General features: G+C 43.3%; 1 protein-coding gene across 1 annotated transcript in view; it reads left to right on the top strand.

Annotated features, from left to right (window-relative positions):
* The first annotated feature begins 6,241 nt into the window (after positions 1–6,241).
* Positions 6,242–25,630, top strand: part of LOC124775323 — a 69,533-nt gene continuing 50,144 nt past the window's right edge. Inside the window, exon 1 of the mRNA XM_047250156.1 lies at positions 6,242–6,352. Coding sequence (XP_047106112.1) covers positions 6,282–6,352 — 71 coding nt within the window. The 5' untranslated portion in view covers positions 6,242–6,281. The remainder of the gene's footprint in view (positions 6,353–25,630) is intronic.

The raw sequence follows: 25,630 nt of genomic DNA, 5'->3' as shown, positions 1-25,630 counted from the left end.
ACTGGCTCAGTTTCAGGGAAAGACAGCACCTCAAACTTGTTGGTGATGGGGGATCAGCGCAACACTCCAGTCCTCCCTGGTCCCTCTCCACCCTGTACAGGACATCTAGATCTACCACTGAAATGCCACTCACAGTGAAGTGCATGAGTAATGGCAGATACTGACCCTTCTGCGGAGGAGACAGGATCCACTGGAAGGGCTAGTACTTGCGGTACCTCTGGTACAGTTATCACAAGTACGCGACTCTCGGAGCTCTTCCAACACAGTTTGCCGCAGCTGTCAATAGTACGACAGCAGTCAGGGCGATTTCCAGCTGCTTATGTACGTCAGCGAACTCATTCCCTGTTTGAGAACAGCATTCAAAGTTGGCCTGCATTTTGGCTGGTGCAGTGTAGTACAGGAAAGGACAGAGAAAAATAATTTTAAAGTAAGCCCGCTGATTATTTTTAATCCGTTAAGCTAAAAGTTGCTGATTCCCTATTTGAACTGAAGCAAATACACAAAACGCGATTTCTATAAAGGCAACAGAAAAACCTTCGGTAAAAATTACTGGTTTCCTAAATCGTTTTGGGGTTAATTATAGTTATTAGCAAACTCGAAAACGGTCAATTTACGAAAAATGTAGATAGTATATAGGGTTACTCCTCTTTAAGGGAAAACTAGATTTAACACAATATGTTAGATTATGTGTTATAGTAACGAAACCACGAACGCCGATTTACTACAAATTACTCAGAGTATGCAAAGGACAATGGTAGTTTCCCAAAATTCTCAAAAAAGGACGTTTGTTTGCGTTGATATACAATGAAATTCAGGGTTGATGTATTCTTTGGCAGGAACTGTAAACCACAAACGTTGATTTGCTATGAAAGAGGTTACATATCCAAGACACTGGTACCCATAAATTTTGTAAGCGTCCGAAAATTCTCAAAAATAACCTATTTCTCGCGTAACGATTGTGTTTAACGACAAAAGCCATACTGCTCTCCAAAATTTTGAAAGAGCACAATTAAGTTTAAGCCTACAATTGACGGTAACAGCAAGACTTTATTGCAACCCTCCCAAATTTACGAATTTTCACAATTTATCACAATACATACAGGTACTGATACAATCAGTGATACATTACGCAGAAGTGACGCGAACAGTAAAATATGCTAATCTAGAACTTCAAACATAAATACACTTGGTCTTGCACAAAGGAAGATTGCGAAATCGGCTTGTATGTAAAACTAAATTGGCCCATTGCACGTATTTTTCACTGTCTGTGCACGCATCTTCACTGGCGTGCCGAAGACGAACACAGCAACGTGAGTTTATCTCCATCAAAGTAGCTAAAAGTGCACCACCAACAAAGCACGTCTTCTGCTTGTTGCAGCTAACAATGGAATCCATGTTTATGAATTATATGGCATCCGTCCAGCTTCGAAGGATGACGGTGGAGCATAGTTGGTTCAGACTGTGCAACATCTGCTGTGGCTGAGAAGTCCCACTTTTAGAGTGGTAGTCTCTACTGCAGTTTGGGCACTTCAAATGTGAAGGCCTTCAGGTCGCTCTCTCCATCCGTCGTACACCCTTCCTCATGTCTTCTTGCATGCGATCGTTCTCTGCAAGCTCAACCCCCTTGCGCACAGCTTGTCGCCACTTGACACGGTCACCAGCTGCATTTTCCCACTGACCAAGGCCACTTTATGAATAGGCATTTACTTAATAGTGAACTTTGTGTCCGGATCAAAATGGCGTGGGAATGGAAGCACTCATATGACTATAAAAAGTGATCCTCAAGATCCATTCAATGCGTTATACAATATCTGTAAGAATTATTCATATTCTGAAACTTAATTGAAGAAATTCGATGAAAATTAACGAACGATGAGAAATATTTGTCACGAAAAAAATACTTCCGACAAACGACAATGTATGTTTAAAAAGCAAATGTTTAAGTTGTCAGACAAAAAATTAACTTAACGCCTTCCGATGGCGTTGTGTCTGCATTTACCGAAAGAGTGTTACCGGTGAGAGGTGCAAACCGGCGGGAAGAGAAAGACAGAGCTACTATGAATTTAAATAAAAAAGTAATTGTTCATTTATTTGAACACTAACTTGACGCCCGCTGCTTCGTTCGCGCAAACTGCATGTTCTGCCCTCTGTAGGGATTTTTTTTGTTTTTCTTTAATCGAATTTTTATGTTGTTCACAAATTTCAACTCCTAAAGTATTCATGGTAACTGAAGACATGGAAGCATGGTCCGAACGCACTTCTGAGAAAAAAGCAAGTCAAGTTTTTAGTTACTCATGCTTTTCCGTTCTTGCAGTGATATTTCCACAGAAACTTTCATTCCCTAACACATCTTTCTTTGTATCTAACCGAGAAGTGAAATACCAATTTTCATAGCTTTAGATTTAAAACTTTTTTAATATAACGAAATGTTTTCTTAAAAGTTTTCATTACATATTTCACCCCTTACGGGTTGAATTTTCAATAACAGTGAAATCCATATTCTTTTATTTCTAACCGAGAAGTCAAATACCAATTTTCATAGACGTACCATTAAAAATGCTTCAATAATGATTTATTTTCAAAATAACTTTCACCCGCTATTTTACTTCCTTAGTGGTTGAGTATCCAAGAATACTGAAACAAGTATTTCTTTATTTTTGACTTGGAAACCAAATACCAATTTTCGTAAGTTTCAGAACTGCCTTAATAGCGACATATTTTTCAAAAAACTTTCATTCCCTATTTCACTCCGTTTGGGTGGAATATCGGAAAATCTCTTCTTAAACGAGACCTACAGTATAATATCAACACCCTCTGCAAATTTCAAGTTCCTTTTCTTAGTGGTTTGGGCAGGGCGATGATGGATCAGCGAGTGAGTCAGTCAGTCGGGATATTGCGTTTTATGTATAGAGCTAAATTTACGATGTTGCACTACTTACTAACTTTTTAAAACCAACGATAAGTCCATTTTGAATGCCAGAAGTACGAAAAATTGGTATTTAAATAACTAAACATGTAATTTTTGAAAATATTCATTATTTGGAAATACACTTTTCATTCATATCTCCTTGAAATAATACACCTTACTCGTCTCTAAAAAGTTTGCAACTCTAGTCAGGGTTCACGTATAACGAAGAAGGCTGGAAAAGTACAAGTGAAATCATTCAAACCCGGAGACTGAGTGAAAACATTCATATTCGTAACGTAACCGACACACACTTGTGTCAGTCGTTTGCCTCACATTAAGTGAAAACACTCAAACCTGGAGACTGAATGAAAAACATTCATATGGCCGACGTGGTCACAGAGACTAGTGTCATTTGATTGTTTCATTCGATTGAAAAAAAAAAAAACGACAGAACGAAAAAAAAAAAATCGACTGGCCAATCGGTTGCTAAAACTAGTTGGTTCTCCCATCACTAGTACGAGAAGTACCCTCTGCCACACACCGTCAGATGGCATGCGTATATCTATGCGGATGTAGACCATTGTATTAGACGATCGAAGAAGAGTTAATGCTGAAACGGCATATAAAGTTCTGTTTGCCGCAAGTCATAAATGAATTCAGGCAAAGCAACCGAAAACCTATCATTCATCCTGAGAATGTCAGCTGTCACACAAAGTCAAACGGTTCATTATTTGACAAACATGGAATTAACCTTCCATTTCCCGTATTCACTTCATGCGTCACATAATGACTTCCTGTGGTCCCTTAAAAAAGGTAAAGCTTTCAATAACTCGAAGGTTGGTTTGAACATCAGAGTGCTTTATGAGGCATGAGATGCGTTGCTTTCCACCGACCGTTGAACTGACTTACAGTTTAACGCTGACTCCGAAGCACGATGTAATTCGGCAGTTTTCACACTCACCAACATTGCCAGAAGTGAAAGTGACATATGAAACCCGCGAGACAGCATGGGGATCGAAACCGACTCAGTTAGCTCTGAGGCTTGGCACTTTACAGCTGAGCCACATTCCCCTTATTTCAAGAAAAATTAATAAAAAAAGTGTGGGCAGCGCTTTCCATCATCTCAAGAGGCTGTTGCATGCTTTAAAAACCGAGTTATTGGAGGAACCAATATCAGGTAATGTTTCTAGAATTTTTTCAAACGCCTACAGAAAAGTGTACAGATTTTAAAGGTGAATATTTTGAGAAATAATAAAACGATGTTTATAATAAAATGTTTTTCTTTCACTGTTTTTACTAAAACTTCAGAGGTGGCCCAGATTTAAAAAAGAAAAAGCTTGCAACGTGTCGTCTTCATTGGACCACTCGCTTCATTTGAATACCCTCGCATATGGGAGCATCCACCGACGACGTCACTGATCTATAAAAGGTGGCAGTTTCAGGAAGAATCAACATAAATCAAGGGCTTTACTTTTAGGCACAGGTAAAGATAAAAGCTGTAGGTACTCCTAGAAGCAAAATAACTCTACAAACACTTCAACAGCAGACATTACGCCCTCATCGTACCATATGCCAAACCAGCCTTCAACGAAGCAGAAGTTCCACCACAATTATTAAGCGTGTGATTCAAATACAACAATCATTCCTCTCTTTCAACTGCACGAAATGGAGGTCACCTCTAACTGCGCGAGTGATAACTTTCCTTTTGCGGATGCGTCACATGTTTGCGTACAGGGAATAGAAAGTCATCAGTTTTTCGTTTCACTCCCTACTTCGATAGCAATTCAGATGGACTTCCTAACGAGAAACGATATTCCATGGCTCACGCTCGTTCTCTATCGGAAACCTTAACTACGTGACAGACTCATCTGAGGTGCAGTCCGAGGTCTAGGTTAGGTTGTTAATAATAATACTGTCGTATGGCTCAACAGCCTGGTGCAAGTCTTTCAACTGGACGCCGCTTCGGCGACGCGTGTATAGTTTGAAATGGGAAACTTTGGTTGTGAGTTGGAGAAGTCAACGGGTGCGATGCGAAATAAAGATTGTAGTAACGGACTGATCGGTAAAATAGCCCATTGTCTACGTTCGCACCATATATAAGGCACTTGTTAGCGAATTTAGGAAAGAGCTAATACATAACAGCCATTACACCGAGTATTTTAGTGTGTTACATAGGGTGATTCTATTCTAATGTTACAAACTTTCGGGGATGATGGAGAAGCGAAAATGTATCAATTTGAAGTAAGGGACCCTGGTCCGAAAAACCACCGACTCGAAAGTTATAAGCGAACATTGTTCTGGTACCTCTGACAGTGGAATACATGTAACGGTACCGTTGTTGCTAAGATTGCATGGTAGGCAACTTTTGGAGGTGGTAGTATGGACCAAGAGACGAGAAAAATTCTAATAAACATTGGCTCTAAAATGCATGCCTTAAGAGCTGTTAGCATTTATTCATGTTCGATACTGTGTAGCAAATCTCTTCTACTGCAAGCTCTTTGGTTTCTACATCTTTACAGGAGATAGTATGGACCAAATAAATTTAAAAAAAAGGTGCATTAGATGTGGGTTCTAAAATGCATACCTTAAGAGCTATGAGCATTTGTTCAGTAGAAAAGCTGTGTTTCGCAGTAGCGAAAATGAAAATGTGCTTATAGCTCTTAGGGCATGCATTTTAGAGCTCATATTTACTACACTTTTTTTTCTTATTTCGGTCCATACCACCTTCTCCAAAAGTTGCCTGCCCCACAGTAGTAGCAACAACAGTACCGGTACGTGTATTCCACTGTCAGAGGTATCAGAACGATTTTCGCTTATAAATTTCGACTCTGTCGTTACCCATTCAGGATCCCTTACCTCAAACTGATACATTTACCCTTCTCTGTCATCCCTGAAAGTTTGTAACATAATCGCTGAATCCTCCTGTGTAAAACTTCAACTATGGAAACCTGTCACTCTTGTAATGATATTCTATGTTGTTACAACAACACCAAACATTTTTACATTATTCTACTGAAACTATACCTGCGATTATGGCCACATTATCGGAAGAGTTTCGTTTACGCAGTCCACAAGGGCTGTCAACATATGACAGGTGTACCTTTGCTGGTGTTTTCCTTGCGTTGGCAGCATCGGCGCAGCGTGAAGGCATTGGAGGTGTGTCAGGCAGTGGAGCTAATCACGAAGCGCATCTGCTCAGACAACAGAAGAGTCTGCCAGTGTTTTCCGATTGGCCGCCCTCCTATGTTGACACACAGTATGTACGGTGCGTTACGTTAAGCGCGCTCTACAGCTGACAACAGCATAGTATCCCGGCCCCGTCGACGGATTCACTCGACAGCTAGAGATCTGGCAGTGTCTGTCAGTTCCCACTATGTCCCACCCGACCGACGCTGCCGACTTTTTGAGCTGCTTGCCGCTAGACATCGCCATTAACATCCTGAGGTCAGTGCTCACTCGAACCTTAATCTGTTAATTATCGAAATTAACTTTTCGAGTAAGGGATTAACTTTCAATTTTAAAACGTCAACGGAGTCTTAAACTTCCGCTAACCTCGGCTCCGTTAGCCGTTAGTTAGATACGTACTATTCATGACAAAAATGATGCCTCGCCGCATGCGAAAAGCGCGTTCTGTCAAGGTAGGGCCATGTAGGTGCACGGCTACGCCGAGATGCACGCGATTGACGTAAACAATCGAGTGGGAGCGGAAATGGCTACATGTTGACTGTTTATTGTTGTTTACCGAGTCCGCGTGAAGTACTACTCTTCTTTTAGTGGCCTGACTGTGGAAAGTAAATCATGAAATTTGACTCTAGCTCCACAACTGATGAAAATCTGTTCCCGCATTTAAATGATTACTTAAATTTCGTATGCAGATCAGGAGAACAAATACTTTTGCATTGTAAAATATGCTTGCATAGAAGTGCGGTTCACACTTCGAGCCTAACTGTATGAAAACGACACATAAAGAGAGCGTATGAATCGCGGTATGTATAGTTTGAATAAACAGTGAAGGTAAGGTCCGGTCGAGGAATCCCAAAAAGTAAAATCAGCCTTGGGCATTCAGGTATCGACAACGTAGCCAGTAGCAGTGAAGCGGTTAAAAGAAAAACAGAAGCGTTGGAGAGTCCATTGGCATTGCAGCATTGGGAGCGGTTTCTCTAGCTAGTGTGGGCCAACGCATAGTAATCTGTTGCAAACATGGTTCCTTTACGTGTCGTCGAATTGAAGTACTCTGAGAAGCTGGTAGAAACTTTAAGCTCCAGCAAATGTTCAATTTAGAGAAGAGCATTGCGCAGACGCCTCGTTGACGGGCGTATTCGATTAAAGGAATATCTTACAAAGGGAAATTCGCACCGAGAATCAGACGCTACCGTATTCTCCTGTATTTTAATCCTCCCGTGATTTAACGTTCATTACTGAATAACTGCATTGTTTATTTCAACTAGTTCTTAAACTCGTTTTAGAGTACCCAGTTTAGTATAGTTTAAATTGCAACCTCTGCTCTCTGTCCAGCCATGGCTGGTGAATAACACACAACTAGTAAGTTGTGGTAATTATGAAATTAACGGATTAAATGATAAAACTGTTTAAGTATCTTCGATGCCCTACCTAAACTCCCCGTAACAAAACAATTTTATTCAAGCAACGGAAATTCATTTGATTCATTCGCTCATTTCACTACATCCATAAGGTAAAGTGTGCTGTTGAGAGTTAACGATTAACTTTAACTTCCGATAAATATCCTGTAAAGTAACGCTTTAACGTTTAACGAAGTTAACTATTTTGGCAACTGTTTAATGATTAATGAAGTGATCTTCCTGATTAACGTCTCCCAGGAAACCATACTTACTCTAACAAGTAGGGCTGTTGATTTTATAAGGCTAGTGCATTAATCCATTGTTAGTTTTTGGAGCCACACATGAAAACGCCTTGAAATACTGTTGTCTAGTAGCACCCACGGAGGCTATTGGAAGGGAAAACCGTCGATAATCAGAAATGAATAGCAAAGAAATCCTTACTTCAGACTGGATTGGCGAAGATGTTCCACTACAGGTGCACCCGAATACGCTCGTATGACAAACAGCTGGAGGCGTCATAGTGACGATTTTTTTCGCCCTGGCTCCGTTCTGTGTATCAAATGGGTTTATTGAAGTTAACGATACGGGTCTATGGAGTAGTGCGAGCCATTCGTGTATTCTTTACAGTACGTTTCTTGTAACGTAGCTGGCATGTTTGTGTGTTTCAGTTTTAGTATCGTTAGTTTAACAACGTTTAATTAGTGAGAGGTAGCTTAGTCTTGTAAACAGTAATTACTTGGGTCCAGTGGAGATGGCGAGTGTATTGAAGACTGTGGAGTGATAATGTGCTCTGCGCTTTTTTAATGGCTTGAAAAAGGTGTTTAGCTTTATAGTTACTTTGTTTTATTCGTCGCTTTAAGGATTTCATAAATTCAATTTATTTAGTGAAATTTTTTAAGAGTCATAAAGTTTCTCGTCTGTCTGGGAGTTTTTCATGTTCCATGGATTATTCGCACGATAAATAGTAATGTCTTGTAAAAAGTCATTCTACATTCATGTCATAAAGTAATTCGTAAATATGGCTACATGCTGAACACTTAAAAGTGTATTTCTAAAATATACAGATGTGACTGATTTCTACCAACCACTTTTTACACTTTACAATAATAAATTCTTCTACACAGTAGATGATGTCAAACTTTTTCAGTTTGTTTTCAAATTTTATTTTGAAGTATGTGAACCATTTTATATCACTGGGTAAGTTATCAAAAATTTTAGTTGCAGCATTGTGCAATGCCTTTTTGTGCTAAAGACAACATTAACGTTCAGTAATGAATATCATTCGTCCCGGGGGGATTCGTTGTAGGTTCATTTTAGAAGAGCCACGGGGATTGTCAGTTAACTTCGGTGGTAGACTCAAGAGGTGTTGTGCATTACAGTGTGGTTTACTATTAAAATTCTGTGAGCTTACGTTCTTAGAAGAGACAACTAAAATGCCACTGTCGCCTACGCATATCTCGGGAAAAGACCGTGAAGACAAAATAGTTATAGGCACTGAAAGCTGCCAGAGATAAGCTCAGCGGAAATTTTTGCGAAGAACCTTACGGTGTTCCGAAAGGATAGACTAAACACGGTTGGCAGTGGCGTCTTTGTTGCTGTTAGAATTAGTTTTACCGAGCTAAGTGCCGCAGTGGTTAGCACACTGGACACACATGCGGGAGGACGACGGTTCAAACCCGCGTCCGGGCATCCTGATTTACGTTTTCCGTAATTTCCCTAAATCGCTTCAGGCAAATGCCGAGATGGTTCCTTTGAAAGGGCACGGCCGACTTCCTTTCCCATTCCTTCCCATTCTTTCCTAATCCGATGAGACCGATGACCTGGCGGTTTGGCCCACTCCCCCAAATTAACCAACCAAGTAGTTTCTCTCGTCGCGAAGTTGAAGTAGATGGTTCCTGTGAGTTAGTATGAGCACGGGTCATTGTTGGCAACTGGAATAAAATAATAATTGGAGCCTTCTACCGACCTCCCAATTCAGATGATACAATTGCTGAAAGGTTTAAAAAAAACTTCAGTTTGATTTCAAACACGCGCCCTACTCATACAATTATAGCTGGTGGCGACTTTAATTTATCCTTGATATGTTGGCGAAAATACATGTTTAATTCCGGAGTTACACACAAATCTTCCAGAATTGTGCTAAACGCATTCTCTGAAAATTATTTCTAGCAGTTAGTTCATTAGCCCACATGAATAGAAAACTGTTGTGAAAACACACTTGACCTCTTAGCAACAAATAATCGTGAGTTAATAACGAGCATCAACACGGATACAGGGATTAGTCACCAAAGGCTGTCGTTAGGAGATTGAATACTGAATCCTCCAAAAATAAACGAAAATATATCTATTCAAATTGCAGATAAAAATTCACTTGACGCCTTCCTGAGAGACAACCTCCACTCCTTCCAAATTAACAATATAAGTGTAGATCAGATGCCGCTTGAATTCAAAGAAATAGTATCGGCAGCAGTTGAGAGATTTATACTAAATAAACAAACGACGGAGCTGGTCCTCGGTGCATAAAACGGGTCAGAACGCTGTTGCAGAAACAACGAAAAAAACATGCCAAATTTAAACAGACGCAAAATCCCCAAGATGAGCTATCTTTTACAGAAGCTCGAAATTAAGCGCGGACTTGAATGCGAGATGCTTATAATAGTTCCCACAACGAAACTTAGTCTCGAAACCTGGCAGATAATACAGAGAGATTCTGGTCGTATGTGAAGTATGCTAGCGGCAAGACACAATCAATGCCTTCTCTGCGCGATAGCAATGGTGGTACTATACAGGGTGGTTCATTGATAGTGACCGGGCCAAATCAAACGAAAAAACTGCAAAGAACGAAACTCGTCTAGCTTGAAGGGGGAAACCAGATGGCGCTATGGTTGGCCCGCTAGATGGCGCTGCCATAGGTCAAACGGATATCAACTGCGTTTTTTAAAATAGGAACCCCATTTTTATTACATATTCGTGTAGCACGTAAAGAAAAATGAATGCTTTAGTTGGACCACTTTTTTCGCTTTGTGATAGATGGAGCTGTAATAGTCACAAACGTATAAGTACGTGGTATCACATAACATGCCGCCAGTGCGGACGGTATTTGCTTCGTGATACATTACCCGTGTTAAAATGGACCGTTTACCAATTGCGGAAAAGGTCGATATCGTGTTGATATATGGCTATTGTGATCAAAATACCCAACGGACGTGTGCTGTGTATGCTGCTAGGTATCCTGGACGAGGACATCCAAGTGTCCGGACCGTTCGCCGGATAGTTATTTAAGGAAACAGGAAGTGTTCAGCCACATGTGAAACGTCAACCACGACCTGCAACAAATGATGCCCAAGTAGGTGTTTTAACTGCTGTCGCGGCTGATCCGCACATCAATAGCAGACAAATTGCGCGAGAATCGGGAATCTCAAAAACGGTGTTGAGAATGCTACATCAACATAGATTGCCCCAGGAATTGCATGGCGACGACTTTGAACGTCGTGTACAGTTCTGCCACTGGGCACAAGAGAAATTACGGGACGATGACAGATTTTTTGCACGCATTCTATTTAGCGACGAAGCGTCATTCACCAACAGCGGTAACGTAAACCGGCATAATATGCACTATTGGGCAACGGAAAATCCACGATGGCTGCGACAAGTGGAACATCAGCGACCTTGGCGGGTTAATGTATGGTGCGGCATTATGGGACGAAGGATAATTGGCCCCCATTTTATCGATGGCAATCTAAGTGGTGCAATGTATGTTAATTTCCTACGTAATGTTCTACCGATGTTACAACAAGATGTTTCACTGCATGACAGAATGGCGATGTACTTCCAACATGATGGATGTCCGGCACATAGCTCGCGTGCGGTTGAAGCGGTATTGAATAGCATATTTCATGACAGGTGGACTGGTCGTCGAAGCACCTTACCATGGTCCGCACGTTCACCGGATCTGACGTCCTCGGATTTCTTTCTGTGGGGAAAGTTGAAGGATATTTGCTATCGTGATCCACCGACAACGCCTGACAACATGCGTCAGCGCATTGTCAATGCATGTGCGAACATTACGGAAAGCGAACTACTCGCTATTGAAAGGAATGTCGCTACACGTATTGCCAAATGCATTGAGGTTGACGGTCATCATTTTGAGCATTTATTGCATTAATGTGGTATTTATAGGTAATCACGCTGTAACAGCATGCGTTCTCAGAAACGATACGTTCACAGAGGTACATGTACCACAATGGAACAACCAAATAAAATGTTCAAACTTATCTACGTTCTGTATTTTAATTTAAAAAACGTACCCGTTACCAACTGTTCATTTAAAATTGTGAGCTGTGTGTTTGTGACTATTGCAGTGCCATCTATCACAAAGCGAAAAAAGTGGTCCAACTAAAACGTTCATATTTCTTTACGTACTACACGAATATGTAATAAAAAACGGGGGTTCCTATTTAAAAAAACGCAGTTGATATCCGTTTGACCTATGGCAGCGCCATCTAGCGGGCCAACCATGGCGCCATCTGGTTTCCCCCTTCAAGCTAGACAAGTTTCGTTCTATGTAGGTTTTTCGTTTGACGCTTATTTCGTGAGATATTTGGCCCGGTCACGATCAATGGACCACCCTGTAGAAGGCAGTGCTGCCAGAACAGAGTTGCTTAACACAGCCTTCCGAAACGCCTTCAAAAAGACGAAGTAAATATTCCAGAATTCACATCAACAACAGCTGCCAACATGGATAACGTAAGAAGTAGATATCCTGGGAGTAGTGAAGCAACTTAAATCACTCCATAAAAGCAAGTTTTCTGGTGCAGGCTGCATATCAATTAGGTACCTTTCAGAGTATGCTGATGCGATAGCTTCATACTCCATATGTAACCGTCCGCTCGACGAAAGATCCGTACTCAGACTGGAAAGGTGTACAGCTCACACCAATGTTCAAGAAAGGTAGTAGGAGTAATCGACTAAATTACATGCCCATATCATATTGTATTCGAACATAATGAATTACCTCGAAGAAAACTGTCTATTGACATAGTCAACACGGATTTAGAACACATCTGTTGACAAGGGATCTCAAATTGATTCCGTATTTCTTTATTTCCGGAAGGTCTTTGGCACTGTACCAGACAAGCGGCTTGTAGTGAAATTACGTGCTTATGGAACATCGTCTCAGTTATGGGAGTGGATTCATAATTTTCTGTCAGAGGTCACAGTTCGTAGTAATTGACGGAAAGTCATCGAGTAAAACAGACTGATTTCTGGCATTCCTCATGGTAGTGTTTAGGCCCTTTGCTGTTCCTTAACTATATAAACGATTTGGGAGACAATCTGAACAGCCATTTTAAGTTGTTTCCAGATGATGCTGTCATTTGACTAGTAAAGCCATCAGAAGATCAAATTGCAAAACGATTAAGAAAAGATATCTGAATGGTGCGAAAATTGGCAGTTGACCCTAAATAACGAAAAGTGAGGTCATCCACATGAGTGCTAAAAGGAATCTGTTAAACTTCCGTTACATGATAAATCAGTAAAATGTTAAGGCCATACATTCAACTAAATACCTAGGAATTACAATTACTTGAAACTTAAATTGGAAGGATCACATAGAAACTGTTGGGAGAAAGGCTAACCAAAGACTGCGTTTTATTGGCAGGACACCTAGAAAATGTAACAGATCTACTAAGGAGACTGCATACAGTATGCTTGTCCGTCCTCTTTTAGAATACTGCTGTACAATGTGGGATACTTACCAGATAATGAGTGACAGAGTATATCGAAAACGTTCAAAGAATGGCAGCACGTTTTGTATTACCGCGAAATAGGGGAGAGTCACATTGAAATAATACAGGATTTGGGTTGGAAATCATTAAAACAAAGGCGGTTTTCGTTGCGGAGGAATCTTCTCACGAAATTTCAATCACCAACTTTATCTTCCGAATGCGAAAATACTTTGCTGATGGCGAGCTACATAGGGAGAAACGATCACCACGAAAGAACAAGGGAAATCAGAGCTCGTAGAGAAAGATATAGGTGTTCGTTCTTTCCGCGCGCTAGACGAGATTGGAATAACAGAATTGTGAAGGTGGTTCGATGAACCCTCTGCCAGGCACTTAAATGTGATTTGCTGAGTATCCATGTAGATGCAGATGAAAATGACATTCAGATTCTTACGGAGGCTTACCAGCAATCTTTCTTCGTGCGAACTGTTTGCGACTGAAACAGGAGGAGGAGGGAAGTGACAGTGGTACACAAACTACCCTCCGCCACACACCGTAAGGCGGTAGTGGACTACAGATGTACAGAGAAGTAATCTGTAGCATAGCCTGATGTGTAGCTTAGGTGGGGAGGCGTCTTTATGACTTTGTCCTCTGATCATTCAACAACAGTACAGGAACCGTCATACGTTGCAGATATAATTTATACATATACAGGATGATTCACGAAGGCATGCAAATATTTTATTATGTTATTCTACAAGCAAAACTAAAGAAAAAAGTTCGTATAAACATAGCTCCGCAAATGTTTAGTTATGGAGTTACGGCTAACATGATTTTGCTTGAAGTTGACTAACTTCGCTAATATGAATCCATCGCAAAACTGTACGAGGTTAAATTGAAGCGAGATTTCCATTTGTTATTGGTCTGGTGAATCTAATGAAACATGTTCCAAACGTGTATCTTCAGTAGTTTCCAGAACATCCAGAGAAGCTAAGGTTAGACAAGTAAATTTGTTTACTTTCCATCAAGAATGTATAGTCGTTTTTCATTGTTGGCAACCGTTAGAGGTTCCGAATGCACGAACTATTGGTGGAATATTTCGAATGTCACGGGAGACAGGTTCTCTACTTAGCATTCATAATCAGGACGAACGCTCGATACGTGAAGACGATGATGAGGATATTATGGATGCTGTTAAACATAGCCCGGGTACCAGTACACGACGCATCTCTCAACAATTAGGCATTTCACAATAAAAGGTATGGCGTACTGTAGGGAAGCAGCCTACTCACGCTGTAGTAAATTCACATCAGTTTCCATTGTGTGCCAGCCAGTCTGCTGTAACTAGCTCTGACGTCATAAATGTTGCACAATACCTTAAAAATCAAGCAAAGAACCTAACACTTTTCTGGCATGTCAGAAGTAATACTAAATTAATATGTGTTAAATATCAGTTCGATAACTTCAGCCATTTTCGAAATTTGGACGTTTTTCTGAAAAAATCATTGGCGCAACAGAAAAGAGCTAGAGACTTCAAAATTTATATTTAGATTCATCTTTCATAATGATTTAATAAAAACAGTACTTTGGATTTCACAAATTAAGATTTTAGTGGAAATTCATGATTTTCTGGTTTTCATCTCAAAACTGAAGGAAGCAAGATAGATTAAGTAGGCTAATACATAAGGCTAGGATGTTTAGATTTAAATAGGTTGGAGGTCCGCTATGACTATGAAGATGTGTAAAGTTTCTTTTGAATACCTATAAAATTATAGCGATAGCGGATCTCAAAAGGGCCAGTTCAGAGCTCATCTACTGCGTACAGTGTAATTTAATTAATTCTCTCGCCCAGAATATTTAACTTAGCCACGTCAAAATTTTATTATCAATACTTACCTACGTGCTGAATGCACGTTCAAATTAAGAGCTTCTTCGGCCATCAGCAAAAGAAGCTATAAATTATTATGTAACTTGAAGTGGTGCGTTACTAGCCCAGCGGCTAGTCGGGAGAGCCGAAAAGATCAGGCGTTCCCTTAGCCGTCCGCACCGCGGCTTTATATATAAGAACGCTGCGCGAGGAAGGAAGGCCCCAGTTCTCTCCAGACGCTGAATGACACGCCATCTGTGTCGGGAGTCGCGTCGCATCAGTGTCACTGCTACAAACAGCCTCGGGTGCCGTATTAAGTTACTAGAGATACGCGGAACCATGAAAACATTTCTTGTGAAGTGTTAATTCTGGGATGATTTTCATTATCTAGCTTCAGTTTGCGTATTGTCGTATTTTCACGTGCCGTCGCGGGACAGACATTCTACCAAATATTTAGCGTGGCGTTTGATGAAGTATTTTCATCAAATTATGGCGAGCATTCCTTTTAACATTTAATTCGGACATTTATAGTTGCATCAGCGCATTAGACTCTGAACTGCTCTGTTAGTTAGGTTGTAGGGATACTTGTTTTTTATCAGTGAATTTCAGAATATACTCAACTATTTTGGAAAACCGTTTTTGATTAGAAATCCCAGACAATCTCCTAATTCCTCAGAGCTATAAGCTGCAGCTATAATAACATTCTCAGATAAAGTGGGCACTAGGATCTCTAATTACTGGTTCCATGTTTTATTAAATCACTTTCTGGGTGCCAAAAAGTAAATAGAGAGCCAGTGTTGAGAACAGCGAAAGACAGCATTAACAACATTCTAAAAGCCAGAAACTGATTCAACACGCAAGCATTTATCCAGCAATTTATTTTTACAACTTATCCGCCGCCCCACAGTACACTGAAGTACAATAATCTGTGTCCTTACCACAATCAAAAAGTGCATCATTTACATTCGGGAGATCCTGCCCTTCGCTTGGAGTTGCGCAACTGGTTAAAATACTAATCGGCAGTTACACCAATACATTTTATGTACCCAAAGGCACAGTTTACTCGAGAGGTATAAACAATTTATGTAACGAGCACGCATGGTCTGAAGCAAACCCACATACAACAGCGCAACGCAATTTCCAGTAGCGATTTGGCATAAATGTGTGGTGTGATATAATCAACACACGTTATTGGACCATTCACTTTCCCAGGACGTATAACTGGCGAGACGTACTTAAAGTTCCTTCACGAAGAAATGCCCCACTTGCTACGCGATTGAAAATGTACTTTCAGTAAGACGGCGCCACGGCAATTACTGAAATTTAAAATGAAAATTTTCCCCAGAAATGGGTTTGTCGTGGTGCTACACATCTGTGGCCACCCAGATCGACCGATTTAACACCAATGGGTTTTTGTCTCTGGGGATAGATGAAAGACAGTTTATGTGGACAAACTTGCTCGCGTTATAAATGCAACAGACGAAATTACGAAGAAACCTGTGAAAATGAAACGAGCAAGGAAATCTGTGCATACACGTGCAGCTGAATGCACTGACCTCGGTGGAGACATTTTTGAACATGTATTGTCAAATTGTATGTACACTGTAAAACTTCAATACTGAGCTTCGGTTTTTTTCGGTTTAACATGAATTCGTGTGCTATGGTATTAATAAAAGCAGTTTAAGTAATTAAAATCATTTTTCCAAAATTAAATTCTCGAAAACTTCTGTTGAAAACTTAGTGCAATTGTCAGGAATTTTAAAAACAAATTGGGCCATTTAAAAATTTTACGAAATTACTTCTTTGCTTGATATGAAACTTTCTGGCAGATTACAACTATGTACCCGACAGACTCGAGCTCGGGACCTTTGCCTTTCTCGGGCAAGTGCTCTACCAACTGAGCTACCCAAGCACGGCTCACGACCTGTCCTCACAACTTCAATTCTGCCAGTATCTCGTCTCCTACCTTACTTCACAGCTCTTCTGCGAACCTAGAACAACTAGCACTGCTGGAAGAAAGGTAATTGCGGAGATACAGCTTAGCCACAGCCTAGGGGACGTTTCCAGAATCCGATTTTCATTCGGCAGCGGAGTATGCGCTTGCCCGCGAAAGGCTAAGGTCCCGAGTTCGAGTCTCGGTCCGGCACACACTTTTAATCTGCCAGGAAGTTTCATATCAGCGCACACTCCGCTGCAGAGTGAAAATCTCATTCTACCTCGTTTCCTATGTTTATATGAACTTTTTTCTGTAGTTTAACTTCTCGAATAACATAAAAAAATTGCATATCTTCATAATCGCCCCGTATAACAATTGTAAGAGCTTGGAGAGAATTGGGCAGCAGTGGTTCAGAAAAGCCGGTCATGGCCTTTTTAATGGAACTATCCCTACATTTACCTTAGTAGCTTAATGGAACCATAAGAAACGTGAGTCTGGATAAATAAATGGGGATTCGAACCCGAATGGAAGTCCATTTTCCGAAAACTGGCTCAGCAACTTTGCTCAGTCTATTATTTCGAAAGAAAACTGTCAATGAAACTTACATCTGGAGCCTACAATTAGCTTGTGGCAAGCATAAGTATAAACATTATCTCTAGAACATGAAACTTAGTTATGTTACATTTCTGAAAAGCCGCCTTGGGGGCTCAGCATTCCTTTGCTGAGTACAGGTTTGGCGACCCCAGGGTTCCTGAGCTGGAAATTGGCAAGTGCCACCAGTCCTCTGTCACTGTAAACTCTGGTCATACTTCAGCGACCACTGTGCAGCGCAGCAGTGGATGTTGTGTGCTTTGGAGAACGGGGGTCTTGTCTTCACCACCTGCACCGTGAGGAATGTACACACCTCTTTAAAAAAAACCTCACCCTCAAGGTGTGCCACGTGCTGATGAAGTGAATCCCCCCCAGTTGCATAAGGCTTGCTCAGGCATGCAGGGCTCTGCCTGGGTGAACTGTTGCTTCTCTAGTGTCTCGTGGATCCGTATGGAACGGTCTCATCAAACTACTACTCCTGACGGGATGGGTGTACCGTCAGGCAGTACCTACAACCTCTCCTCAGAGAGCTCTGTTGGTCAGTCCTCCTGAAAAGAAGTCTCACAATCATAGTAACAGGGCATTAGTGTGGCATAACACTATCATTGTAATGAAATGAATAGAGGGAACCTTCGAGAAGATACTCCCTTTCTATATTCCCAAGGCGTTGAGAGGTGGCTCACGTTTTAGCTGAACACTTCTTTATTTTTACGTCATCCAGACAAGCTCCTGCTGTTCAGGTATTCTGTAGGACTGCAGAGATGAGGAAGCTCAGTTTCTCCTCGCGCTCAGTTTCTTCTCGCGCTCAGTTTCTTCTCGCATAATGAGGAAGTCTACAACATTCCATTCTCCATGTGGGAAGTGGAATCAGCTTTGTCTGCAGCCAGACACACCGCTCCAGGACCTGATGGGGTCCATAATGCCATGCTTAATCTGTGCCCTGAATCAAAACGACAGTTCATCTCGTGTTTCAGTCAGAACTGGTTTGATGGACAGTACCCCACGACTTGGAAGGAGGAAATATTAATTCCATTCTGGAAACCAGGCAAGGAATGTAGAGCTCCTAACAGTTATCGAAGTGTCGCCCTTAGCAGTTGTATGAGTAAGATTCTTGAACGCATGATCAACCATCGCCTCGTCAGGCTGCTCTAGTCCGGAGGTTACCTGAGTCGCTACCAGTGCAGTTTGTGGCGCTGCTGTTCTACCCTTGACAACTTAATTCTACTGGAGACGGAGATACAAAAGTCCTCCTTACGCCAAAACCATTTGGTTTGTTTTTCTTGACCTCAACAAAGCATATGACAGTACTTAGAGGTACAACGTCCCTCGCCACTTCTGATGCAATCCTTTCTCGAGGACTGGCGTTTTCGTTACAGCATTGGTCATGCTAAGTCCGACTGCTACATTCAGGAAAATGGGGTGCCTGGGGCAGTGCCCTCAGTGTCGCATTGTTTGCCGTCGCTATCAATGGCATTTCCTCCGCAGTCAGGAGCTCCATCAAATGATTTTTGTTTGTGGGTGACTTCGCAATCTTCTAGGAGGCAGCTGCGACATCGACGAGGCAGCTACAGCTAATCATTAAGAGGCTGGAAACTTGGGCCCGGACAACTGGTTTTCGGTGCTCACCAGAAAAGACCCTCCCCAGGGGGCTCGCCACTCTTTGGTGGGTTTGTGCTTGGCTACCACAGGGGCCCATCCTTTGCAGCACTTTTTCCCTTCCATGCTGTATGTATCTCCTCTTGCTATTCTTTTTCCCTGCCCTTGAGAAACATGTCCGGGGTAATGTTCTGCATTCTGTCACTGACCTGCGAACAGTCTCAACTTTTTGGCTCCCGTTTCCTTTGTTTCCTTTCTCCTCTCGTTCCTATGTTTTAGCGTTTGATGATTCTCTTTCTTTCTCCTTCCTCCCAGTGCACGGGTGAAGGCCGACCCATGCATCTGGCACGTAAAAAGTGATTGGGTAACGCGTAATTCCCAGCCCTGGGACGACAGGTAGGGTTGGCGTGTACCCCCTGATACTGGCCAGGCCCAGGGAGACGTGATTGCCTGAGCTGTAACCTTCCCAAACTGCCAATTGGTCCTGGTCCCTCAGTCAGGTGTTCAGGAGGTGGACCTGAAGTGTGAACAATCACCTACGGTGGCTGCACCCCCTTGTCAGCAGGGCCCCCAGTTGGAAGGAGCGCGCCATCGGAGATGCTGGCAATCGTGGGAATTTCCTCGCAATGAGTCGCTCATCCTCTCCATCGACATGGACGAAAGGTAAACGTAATGAGGCTACTGATCCAAAGACCCTTCCTGCTGCACCGCAGTTCCTTGTGGTATCATGTACTGAAGATGGTCAGTCCTTTGCCACGGTCAATCCGTTTATTATTCAGAAAGGTGTTGATGCTATTACTGGCCCTGTGAAATCCTTCTCTCTTTAACAGAATGGCACTTTGCTTTTGGAGACGGCTTCTGATTCTCAAGCACAACTACTACTTGCTGCCTAGCTTCTCCATGGCTACTCTGTTCGTGTCGAGGCACATAAAACTTTGAATTCTTCCTGTGGTGTAGTTTACACCAGGCTGCTCGACAGTCTAACGGAGCCAAAATCCAGTCTTACCTTTCTGATCAGGGTGCCATTGCCGTCCATAGTGTAATGAAAAAGGTAGATTCCTCCTTGGTGCCCCCCCTGCACTCTTTTCCTCACCTCTGATAGGGTGGTGCTGCCATCCAAGACTAAAGCAGGCTATGAAATAATTACAGACCGGCCGTATATTCCGAATATGATGTGCTACTACCTGTGTCATCGGTTATCACACTAGAACGTCTTCTCGACACCCAATCAAATGTGTAACCCGTGGCAGGGACGCATACGAGGGTGAATGTCCGCCCCCCTCCTCCCCAATGTATCAACTGCAATCGTGGCCACACCGCCTCCTCCCGGGATTGTCCAATGTATCTAGAGGAGCGGGCTGTTCAAGAGATTCGGGTAAAGGAAAAAGTGCTGTACCCAGTAGCTCGCAAGCTACTGGCTAGTCGCAAACCTATGTGCTCCCATCTGGTACCTATTGTTCAGTTCTTGTTACCCCTCCCTCCATGAACGACATGGCCACGCAGACATGCGACCTCATATTTGGCACTGACGTTGTGAAGTCGCCTGGTATCAAGGTAGCATCGCCGTCCACCCATCCTGCTGTGCAACAAACTGTCAAACTCTCGCCTCAAGGGGCGAAGCTACCCACTACATAACCGGCAGGCAGGAAAGGACAGGAGGCTTACTCCCGAGAAGACTTCCTCTGTCCCTCCAGCCAAACAACATCCAAGTCTTCCTCTAACCAGAAGGGCTCGAAGAAGTCCGCTAAAGGCAAAGGGTCTTCTCCTTCACCAGCTCGAAGATCCTGCTCGACGGTGTCGTTACATGGTCACTTAACCCAGCTGGCATCTGTCTCGCTGGTGCTCACCACCAACTGTTTTCCAGTGTTGCACTCCACAGACCAATCACACAAGCACGCCGATGCTTCTGTGGATCCCATGGAGCAGGATCCTTCTGCTTCTGTGCCCTGTAGAAGTGACTCTCCACTGCCTGTCTCTCGGCGGCCGCCGAGTTGACACCCCTACATGTCTTCTTCATCTTGACTGTCCTCCAAGGGAACGTTCGTGGCGTTTGGTCCCACAAAGAGGATTTAAGGCTGCTTCTAGCATTGCAGCATCCCTTTGTATTCTTCCTTCAGGAAACGAAATTTCGCCCTTAATACCGCTTTGAGCTTTCACATTACTTACAGATTCGTTTTGACCTTCCCCATGAAGTATGCATCCCATCTCATGTGGATGTCATGTTGCTCATACGAGATTACCTTCATAGTCAACCCATCTCCCTACCTACTCGTCTTCAAGCTGTTGTTTGCCTTTTCCTTCACCACCTGACTTTCTTCCTCTGTACTGTTTATGTACCTCCATCCTTCGATGTCACCAGGGCAGACTTCTTTCAGCTTATCGGGCAGCTAACTCCCCTGTTTTTGCTACTCGGTGACTTTAATGTGCATCATCCCCTTTGGGGTTCTCCCCAGACCTACCAGAGAGGTGCCATCTTGGCTGACTTTTTTGCTTCTTGACCAACTCAACCTCTCCTGCCTTAACACTGGATCACCTTCTTTCCTTTCTGACTCCTCATACACCTAGTCCCATTTGGACCTATCCTTTTGCATGCCCAGCTTGCCCATCGCCTTGAGTGGTCCATTCTTTCTGATGCCTACTAGAGTGACCATTTCCCATGTGCTATCTGCTTGCTGAGCTCCCCCACATCTGTGTGCCCACCCAAATGGCAGCTTACTAAGGCTGACTGGCAGCTTTAGTCTTCCCTGGCGACCTTCAAAGAACAAAATTTCCCCAGTTGTGATGACCAGGTGGAATGTCTCACAAACTTCATCCTCACAGTTGCAGAACGTTCCATTCCTCACACTTCCTCTTTACCACGTTATGTCCCAGTCCCTTGGTGGACTGAGGAATGCCGCAACGCAATTCGGGCACATGCTCTCCGCGCTTTTAACCGCCACCCTACGCTAGAAAACTGCATTTCTTATGAACAGATGCGTGCAAAGTGTCGTAGAGTTATTCAGGTTAGCAAAGGAGCTAGTCGGATTTCATTCAATAGTTCTTTTAACAATTCCACACCTTCCTCTGTCGTGTGGGCCAATCTCCGATGGCTCTCTAGAACCAAGATCCATTCCCCCCATTTCTGGTCTGACAGTAGGTGCCGATGTCGTCGTGGGTCCTGTTGCTATCTCCAACACCTTGGGCCACCATTTAGCAGAGGTTTCGAGCTCTTCCCACTATCACCCTGCCTTCATCCATTGGAAACGAGTGGAGGAGGCTCGGGCGATACCATTCTCTTCGCAGAATCTTGAGTGCTACAATGATGCCTTCACTCTGAGGGAACTAGATCGTGCTCTCAGTTCATTCTGGTCCTCCGCCCCAGGACCAGACGCTATCCACATTCAGATGTTGCAGCGCCTCTCTCTTGTAGGCAAATACTTTCTGCTTAACATGTACAACCACATCTGGGCTAAGGGCACATTCCCTGGACACTGGTGTGAAGCCACCATCATACCGATACTTACGCCCAGTATGAACAAAAACCTTCCTTCTAGCTACCGCCCCATCTCTCTTACATGGTGATGGAAATTGATTCGTGCCTGGCTGGTGTGGTGGTTTCAGCTCGCCATTTCCTCACAAATGCACAGTGTGGATTTAGAGTGCGGTGTTCTGCAGTGGACCATCTTGTTACTTTGTCCACCCATGTAATGAATGGTTTTCTGCGGAAATCCCAGACTGTGGCCGTGTTTTTCTATTTGGAAAAGGCCTAAAACATCTGCTGGAGAACTGGTATCCTCCGCACTCTTTACACATGGGGCTACCGTGTGCGCCTGCCCTGTTTTCTTCAGGCATTTTTACAAGACTGACTTTTCAATATGCGTGAGGGTTCTGCCTTGTCAGCCACCTTTATTGAGGAAAATGGTGTGCCTCAGGGTTCTGTCCTGAGCGTCATCCTCTTTGCTATCACCATTAGCCCTATAGTGGCATGTCTCCCGCCAGACGTCTCTGGGTCCCTTTTTATCGATGTTTTTGCCATCTGTTTCAGTTCTCCATGGACCTGTCTCTCTGAGCGGCGTCTTCAGTGATGTCTTGATCGTCTTCACTGCTGGAGCATCGCCAATGGCTTTCGATTTTCCACTGACAAAACCGTTTGTATGAATTTCTGATGCCGCAAATGGTTTCTCCCACCATCTCTACATCTTGGGCCTGTTGCCCTTCCGTTCGTTGACACTACGAAATTCCTGGGGATCATCCTCGATTTGAAACTCAGCCCATGTCTCTTACCTGTCAGCCCACTGCACACAGTCCCTCAATGTCCTACATGTCCTCAATGGTATTTCTTGGGGTGCCAATCGAACCACTCTCCTTTGTTCGTACCAGTCCCTTGTCTGTTCGAAACTCGACTATGGGTACTTAGTTTATGCATCTGGATGACCATCCCTTTTACGCTGTCTCAACACTATCCATCATGGCATCCATTTGGCCACAGGTGCCTTTTACACTAGCTTGGTTGAGAGTCTGTATGCTGAAGCTGCTGAACTGTCACTGTCCTACCACTGACTTTCTCCTCAGCAGGTATGTATGCCGTTGGTCTGCCATGTGTGGCCACCCCTCCTACGCCGCCTCCTTCGATGATTCCTTAGATCGTCAGTATGGAGCTTGTCCCTCTTCTGTTACCTCCCGGAGTCTGCTTTCACCACTTGCTACAGCGGCTTAACTTCATGCTACCTGTAACTTTTCCAGTTGGTGTTGAACCCTTCACCACCTGGGTTTCGTGAAGCGACCCATGATAACGTTGGCGTTCATTCGTTTCCCAAGGACACTACTCCACCTCTGGTCTATCGCCTTCAGTCACATGGAACTTAGCGATGGTACCTCTGTATACACGGATGGCTCTCGGACTGACTGTGGGGTTGGGTGTGCCTTCGTCATTGGCAACCGTGTCTTTTGATATTGGCTTCTGGCACACTGCTCAGTATTTACAGCCGAGCTTTCCACCTTGTATGAGACCACAGAGGACGTCTGGTGACACATCCTTCCCAACTGTGTTCTCTGCTCAGACTCAGCGCTGTACACTGCTCATCCCTTAGTGCAGTGGTCCAGGAAAACTGTCACTTGCTCACTCTCAGCGGGGCCAGTGTGATGTTTCTGTGGGTCCCTGGTCATGTCGGTCTGCCAGGAAACGAGGCTGCTGACGCTGCTGGCAAAGCTGCAGTCCTTGTACGTCAGCCCGCAAGTGCCTATATTCCCTCTGATGATCTCTACATCGCAGTCTGTCAGGAGGTGGTGTCCCTATGGCATCGCCAATGGTCCTCCCTTCATGGGAATAAACTTCGGATTATTAAGCCTCTCCCGACGCCTTTGACGACCTCCTTTCGGCCCTTCCGCCAGGAGGAGATTATTTTAACTCGGCTGCGTATTGAGCACTGCCTTTTTAGCCATCGTCATTTTGCTCAGTGGCGCTGCCCCACCACTTTGTACGCATTGCGCCCAAATTTTAACTGTCCCCCACTTCCTGTTGGAATGCCCATCTTTTTACCAATTTAGTTCCGGATTGGGTTTGCCATATGATTCATCAGCTGTTTTAGTGAATGATAAGGGGGGGCTGCCGACCGCGTTTTACTTTTTATCCGCCACAGCAATTTGGCGAAGGCCATTTAATTTTTAGTTTGGGCCCCCATTTTTGGATGGTGTTTTCTTATCCCTTTTTCCACATGTTTTTTTAGCTATCTCATATTCTGTCCATTGGGGGTGACATCTAGTCGTTTTCCTCGTCTGTGTTCTATAGTTTTGACTTGGGTGCATTTGACCCCAGTTGTTTCTTGTGCTCTAAAACAAAACAAACAACCAGAAAAGACTGTCAATTTTAACCGTGCTCGTCGGAGTTTTAACCAAGCAGTGCTTTCAATGGGGGATAATATTTAACGTTTTCAAGACACTGTGCACGTTTTGGGTTTATTGTTTGACTCGAATTTAATTTGGCTCCCACACCTTAAAGATCTACGAACAAAGGACTTAAAGTCGTGGAATATTTTTAAATGCCTTACTGGAAAATCAAGGGGAGCTGACAGGTCCCGCCTCCTGCAGTTTTATAGGGCATTTGGTCGATCACGCTTAGATTATGGCAGTGCGGTCTACAGATTGGCCTGTCCTTCCAACCTCAGGATATTAAATGCTGTCCACCATAAGCGCATTCGGAAATCGACAGGAGCCTTTTGGACCAGCCCAGTTCAGAGTCTGTGTGCAGAGACTGGTGAACCACCACTCTGGATTCGGCGAGGTATCCTTTGGGCTCGACAGACGCTGAAAGTCTCTCACCTCAGTCATTATCGTCTAGTTCAATGGTCCAACCCACCTTTGAACACTGTTCAGGAATCTGTCCCAAGCAACCAAGCCATTTGGTATCTGTGCTACAGACTGTCTCAAGGATCTGGATCTCTCGGGCATCAA

Source organism: Schistocerca piceifrons, chromosome 2 (assembly GCF_021461385.2).
Source record: "Schistocerca piceifrons isolate TAMUIC-IGC-003096 chromosome 2, iqSchPice1.1, whole genome shotgun sequence".
In the NCBI taxonomy this organism is placed as follows: Eukaryota; Metazoa; Arthropoda; class Insecta; order Orthoptera; family Acrididae; genus Schistocerca; species Schistocerca piceifrons.
The sequence above is the reverse complement of the archived record's forward strand: the minus strand, read 5'-3'. Positions and strand labels throughout refer to the sequence as shown.